Source organism: Lygodium microphyllum, chromosome 21 (assembly GCF_053477565.2).
Source record: "Lygodium microphyllum isolate KBCC chromosome 21, Lygodium_microphyllum_v1.1.10, whole genome shotgun sequence".
NCBI lineage: Eukaryota > Viridiplantae > Streptophyta > Polypodiopsida > Schizaeales > Lygodiaceae > Lygodium > Lygodium microphyllum.
The window spans coordinates 89,716,866-89,723,413 of record NC_141155.1 but is presented as its reverse complement, the minus strand read 5'-3'; the positions used below and the strand labels follow the sequence as shown (position 1 = coordinate 89,723,413).

General features: G+C 41.1%; 1 protein-coding gene across 1 annotated transcript; it reads right to left on the bottom strand.

Annotated features, from left to right (window-relative positions):
* Positions 1–459: 459 nt before the first annotated feature.
* On the bottom strand, positions 460–1,819 carry LOC148018261 (18.1 kDa class I heat shock protein-like). Its single transcript, XM_087661456.1, has 2 exons — positions 1,325–1,819; positions 460–949 (listed from the first exon to the last, which is right to left on the bottom strand). The coding sequence occupies exons 1-2, from the start codon at positions 1,560–1,562 to the stop codon at positions 681–683; spliced, it is 507 nt and encodes a 168-aa protein (XP_087517582.1). The 5' UTR covers positions 1,563–1,819; the 3' UTR covers positions 460–680.
* Between the last annotated feature and the right edge of the window lie 4,729 nt (positions 1,820–6,548).

Here is a 6,548-nt window from a genome sequence, read left to right as displayed (position 1 = left end):
CAAAAAGATGATTTCAAACCTTTGGTATGGGTTATTGTATGTGCACAAGTCCAGATCACTCGCATGTACAAGACGCTATATATCGTTATGTTTTAGAAGAACGATAAACCCTTATTAGTGCCTGAGAGAGTGTCAAAGAAGTGCGTCTCTTTCACAAACTTATGATTATGTCTTAGTAAAACAAGCTACTTAGTGAATGTTCGACGTTGTGTGGCTTTGCTTTAGATCAAGAAGTACGCAGAAGTATAAATGGTGCGCATCTCATATGTACATCATTACTCCTGGAAATTCCATTTGGTTATGGATATGTTGATCGATCATCTTAAGTACGACTAAGCAGGAACCTAGTCGCTTATCAAGAAAATAAATAAGAGTAGTGAGGCTTCCGCGTGAAAAAATCTAACCAGTGTAGCCAAAATCCAATGGTGCCACATTTTTTACCTTGACACGAGGCCGCAGTGCGGAGAAAAGCCCGTAGTATTAACGAAATGCGATCGGATACAAAAACCATAATAACAGGAATCCTTAATGGACAAAAGCAGTTAGCATCAACATCATGTGATCAGGCATATCCATCTTGAAACAAGAACCTCAAACACTTTCCATCGTTAATGGCTCCTGCCAAAAACGAATTGGAAGCCAACCACGTTATTCGTTTAATGTCGAAGAGAGCAATTGTCTCAGCCGGAGATAGGAACATTGGTGATGGAGGGCTTAGGTTGCTGAAGCTTGGGCACAGTGACAGTCAGGACACCGTTCTCAACGCGAGCGCTCATCTCTTCACTCTTAACGTTCTCCGGCAGCCGGAAACGCCTCAGGAAGCTGCCATGCGCCCGCTCCAGACGGTGCCACTTGTCCCCCTCCTGCTTCTCCTCCTTGTTGCGCTCGCCGCTGATGCACAGTACACGCCCGTCCTCGACCTGGACCTTGATCTCCTCCTTCTTGAGCCCTGCAGGATATCATATTCAAGGCACTGTCAAGCAAACGGATATAGGAGGAAAAGAAAAGAAGCGAGCATGGACGTCCTCTCAAGGTTGGTGAAAGGCGCAGAAATTAAGCATCGATCAAATCAACAGAGGTGTTGACGTCCTCTGAGGTTGCTGAAAGATTCATAAAATGGACATTGCAAGCATCTAGATCTCACAGAGAGAAAGAGAGAGAGAGAGAGAGAGAGAGAGAGAGAGAGAGAGAGAGAGAGAGAGTTCAGACTTTTGAGTTCAATCCACTTGCCCCTACATGCTATTGACACAAAGAGAAGAAAACCTACGTAGAGAGAGAGAGAGAGAGAGGAAGGATCCTGTCGACTGCGACATTAAAACAGTACCTGGCAAGTCGGCCTGGAAGATGTGAGCCTCGGGAGTCTCTTTCCAATCCACCTGAGTGTTAGCCACGGCTGACGCCTCCCGTGCCAGCTGCCGGGACGGCTCACTGTCCATCAGTTCCCATGGCCAATTGGCTGCCACGTTTAGGAGTCTGGAAGTGGACGGGAACGGATCCCATGAGAAGGGGTCGAAAATGGCACCATTGCCACTCTTACGGCCGAAGAACGGGTTGAGAGCCATTCGTCCTGCGTTACAATGATCTGTGATGCTCTGATGACTCCTTCTTTACTGTTAGGACAGGACAGTCCTTCTTGATAGACGCTGCAGAGAATCGTTCTTGATAGACGCGGCAAACAGCTACTGAGTCCTGACCACGATCAATAATCTTGCGGGCCGGGTAGTTTGCTCAGAAACCAAAAGGCAGATATTGCTCGGGACGTTTCAGAGCAGGACTCACAGGCAGGTATTTATACGCGAGAGAGCGAGCGAGAGAGAAGAAGGCGGGGAAATCTCTAGAGGCTTCCCGAATAACAAAGTTGAAGCGCTTCTTGAGTTTTCACGGAGGCCCACAACATTCAGTCCTTTTACACCACCACGTTAAGGCCCAGCCCATGCGACTTCTCCTACGCTACACTTGGGCACTTGCTTTTATTTGAAAAAGGTAAATGGGCCTTGTCCAACACATTGCGGTCGGACATGTATTTCTTCGCGCAGAAATCGTCTTGACAAACCCCTTTTTAACACATTGGCATCACGAGCCTGTACTTATGTGGCCTTCCACACAGTCTGAACCGGGCCTAAATTACCCTTGCTTGGTTATATTGCTCCTTTTGTCAAAATCAAATTGCTTGATGCGAATGGAGCAAGAAAGCAAGAGAGATAGACTCAAGATGTTGGAACTTCGACGATGACAATATGTGACTGACCTTCCCTTAATTCAAATGTCACTGAGAAAGACTAAAGAATGAAGTGACAATGATGGGTGACAGCCACCTACAGTGTATAGGTGTACCGGTATTGTCAGTGTAGTAATACACACAGGAGGTGAATGTGCCCCTAGTGAAAAGAGAATAAGAAAATAAAATGTGACAAAGTACAAAAGTACATAAAGTACAACAAGACGAGGAAAGATGTCATCTCATCTAACACCTATTAGCTTCCTAAAGAAGACATAGCGGTCCACTGAGAGACTTTTACTAAGCACATCTATAGGAATTTGGTTAGTTGAGATCTTGACAAGCTCAATGGACTTGTTCTCAATGATCTCTTTAATAAAGTGGTAACACACCTTGTCTTTGCATCTCCTTTGCATGGAAGACTAGTTTCTGGGCCAATTGACTATCACTCATAGAATCCGAATGCAATGTAGGGGACCATATTAGTAATACCAAGGTCTACCACGAAACGGCCTAACCACAGAGTCTCCTTACAAGCCTTTGTGGCTACAACATACTCTACCTCTATAGTGAATAGGGTTGTGCATTTCTTCATCTTGGAGATCCAAGAAATAGCACCTCTAGCAAAGGTAAAGACATAGCTAGATGTGGACTTCCTATTATCTGCATATCCTGCATAATTAGAGTTAGTGTACCCTCGGGTAGGTTACTCATGAATATATGTGTGCATCACATGGGTTCAAAGTAAGGTGTTTTTAAAATACAATTTTAATACTTTTTTTACATACAAAAAAGTGTAATATATAGGGTTTATTTACAAATTGAATAGAAAAGGGTTATGTTTTATTCAAGAAAAATTCACAAATAAGGATATTTATAAATAGGCCTTGAATGCAAGTGATGTAGAGGATATACATATAGTAACTTTCCCAAGAGTGTACCCCATGACTCTTGTATCTTGGCCACCATAACATATACATATATCTGCAATGCCCTTAACGTACCTCATGATGATACCCTTCATGGCATTCCCATGTCACCTGCGAGGTGTAACCATATAGCGTATCACAACTCCCACTACAAATGCTATGTTAGGAAAAGTGGCTATCATAGTATACATCAAACTGCCCACTGTAAATGCATAAGGAATCTTGGCCATATTGGCCTTTCACTCATCAAACTGTAGACAATCAGCCTAACTAACCTTCACATGAGAAGTTAAAGGATAGCCAATAGGCTTAATATCCTGCATATGAAACCATGGAAGGACCTTCCAGATATACTCTCTATGATAAGTACAAGAGCCCTTTTGAGCAATTGCACATGATGCTCATGCCAAGAACATGTGAGGCCTATCCCATGTCCTTCATCTTAAAGCTCTTCTTGAGGTGACCTTTCAAAGCCTCCAGCTCATCATGAGCATTCCTAGCGATCAACATATCATCCACGTAGAGTACCAAGATCATAAGCTTGCCATCACAGGCCTTCTTCATGTATAAACATGGATCCATATCATTGCGGATATATCCCTATGTGCATGAAAGCATTGAACTTGTAATACCATTCCCTAAGTATTTGCTTAAGGCCATAAAAGCTCTTTCTCAACTTGCACACTAGGTATTTCCTGCTATTTTTCTCAAAGCCATGAGGCTATTGCATATAAATTTCATCATGCAAGTCCCCATGTAAGAAATAAGTCTTGATATCCATCTAAAAGAGATCCATATTTAGCTACACAACTAAAGCCAACACCAAACATAGGATAGTCATCTTGACTACAAGAGAGTGGACTTCATCAAAGTTAACACTATGCTCCTACTTAAACCCTTAGCAAACCAATTTAGCTTTATAGGCTAGCTTGGGGTATCCATGGATACTTTTCAACTTGTACAACAACTTGCATGGCAAAGCATACTTTTCACTAGGAAAAGGAACAAAATCCCACGTATGGTTTCTCTACAAGGAGTCATACTCAGTGCATGGTCCTCTCCCAAGAGTGACTATCACCTTTGTACATAGCCTCATCATAGGTAAGAGACTAACTAGTATATGTTACCATGACATGATCCATAGAGGGCATAAACTGCTTAGATTGATGTCTATCTCTAGTAGATCATCACAAAATAGGTTGTGGAGCTTGTACCTTCTATCTAACATCATGTTCCTAGGTCACTGGAGCATTAGTCATTGCAGGCTGTCTAGCTGGCTATACAATAATAGGAGGTTCCTCCTGAAATATCACCCTACATATCTCAACAACCTGCTCAAGCTACTTATGCATTTTCTCCTCATAAAAAACAACATCATACCTATAAATGACCTTCCAAGCTTGTAGATTCCATAGATAATAGCCCATCTCACCTGCATCCCTATAACCAAAAAAGATGCATTTCACAAACTTAGGATTTAGATTATTGCACTTGTCCTTAGGAACATGGCAGAAAGCCTCACAACCAAAGACACACAAATGAGCATATGTTGGAGGTTTGCCAGACCATACCTCCCCTACAACTTGATAGCTAAGTGCAGTATATGGGGATCGATTAATCAAATGTATGGTAGTAGTAACTGCCTAAGGTGCCAAAAGTGTTGTGGTATGCCTACTTGATGAATCATACTAGGAACTTATTCCTGAATCATCCTATTCATGTGCTCAGCCATACCATTCTAGGGTGGGATGTACAAGGTGATCAACTGATGCTTAATACCCCTCTCATCACAAAAATTCTCAAAGGCTTTGGATACATACTCGCTCCCATTATTAAATTGTAGGTATTTCAGCCTATACCTAGACTACTTCTCAACAAAAGCAAGCCAACGTTGAAATATAGCCAAGACTTTCAATTTCTACTTTATGGTATATATCCAAACCTTATGCAAGTAATCATCAATGAAATTAACCAAATACTTCATGCCACCTAAAGACTTGCAGGGCATAGATCCGCAAACATCAAAATGAACAAGAGGAGAGGCTCCCCCATGCATGTAATGCTAGACTTCTTAAGCAAACTATGGGTCTATCTACCATAAAAGCAACGATCACAAGAATTAAACCAATTATAGTCAAGGGGCGGAAGATACTACAAACGAGTAAATATTTTTATTCCTTTTAATGACATGTGCTCAAGGCAACAATGCCATAACGATAAACGTAAAGGATAAAGAGTGCTAGACTTGGAAACTTGTGTTAGAACAAGATTTCCATGCATAAACTTCCATGAGGAATCACCAAAAGATACAACATAACATGCATAATCCAATTGTCCAGTTGAAACAAGACTTTTAGTCAAAGCTTGAACATGGTGAACATCATGCAAAATAAACATACTACCCGAAGAAAATAGTAGCTAGATATCTCTAATACCAACAATATCCAATACCCAATCTAACAAATCTTATCATGTTGCAATAGAAGTGGAACCACCCTTGATGAGGGATGACATGAAATGAAGCCCTTGAATCAATCAACCATTATTGAGCATAGATGGATGAGAGACTGGATGAGAGACCAGTCAATTGCGAAACATCAAGAGAAGAAGTTGCAAGTATGTAGTCATAATCAAAATTTGTCTCCATGACATTAATCTCCTCAATCTTGATGTTAGACTTGCTAGGAACAATATTGCAATTATCATTCTTTTCCTACACTTGGCCCTTTCTCTTTTCCTTGTACTTATTATGTATTTTATGGCATTATGGCCGAATATGACCTTGCTTATTACCACAATAGTGACAAGTTAATATGGACTTATGGCCACAAGACTTATTGCGAAACCATCCACATGACTAATAATGAGACTTTTGAGAGTCTCTCCCATAGCAGTCATTATTGCTCCTACCATTATTGCCTCCGACTTTCAAAGTATGAGAGGTGCAGGAAGCATCTACATTCTTTCTATTAACCTCTTCATTCAAGAGTGAAACCTCTATATCTTCTAGTTTTAGCCCATCAATAGAGGTATATTTGCGCACATAATAGTATAAAATGTGTCCCATAACTCAAGCAATGTAACCAGCAAGAACAAGGGAGAAAGATTGTCCTCAAATTCAATCTCCTGTGAAGCCAAGTAGTTGAAAATAAAACAAAAGTCATTTAAGTGGGCAAACATGGAAGTCCCCTCTTTCATACGGAGGTCTATGAGTTTCTTTAGCTAATATATCTAAGAGGTAGGGATTTGCTGATCATAGACATTATGAATCTTTTCCCATAACTACCAGGCAGTTTGCCCATTAGAGACAACATTATAGTAGACTTGCTTAGAGAGCGAAAAAATGATTGTAGATTTACATAACTCATCCAATTCAACCCCATCTTCTATATCAATGCATT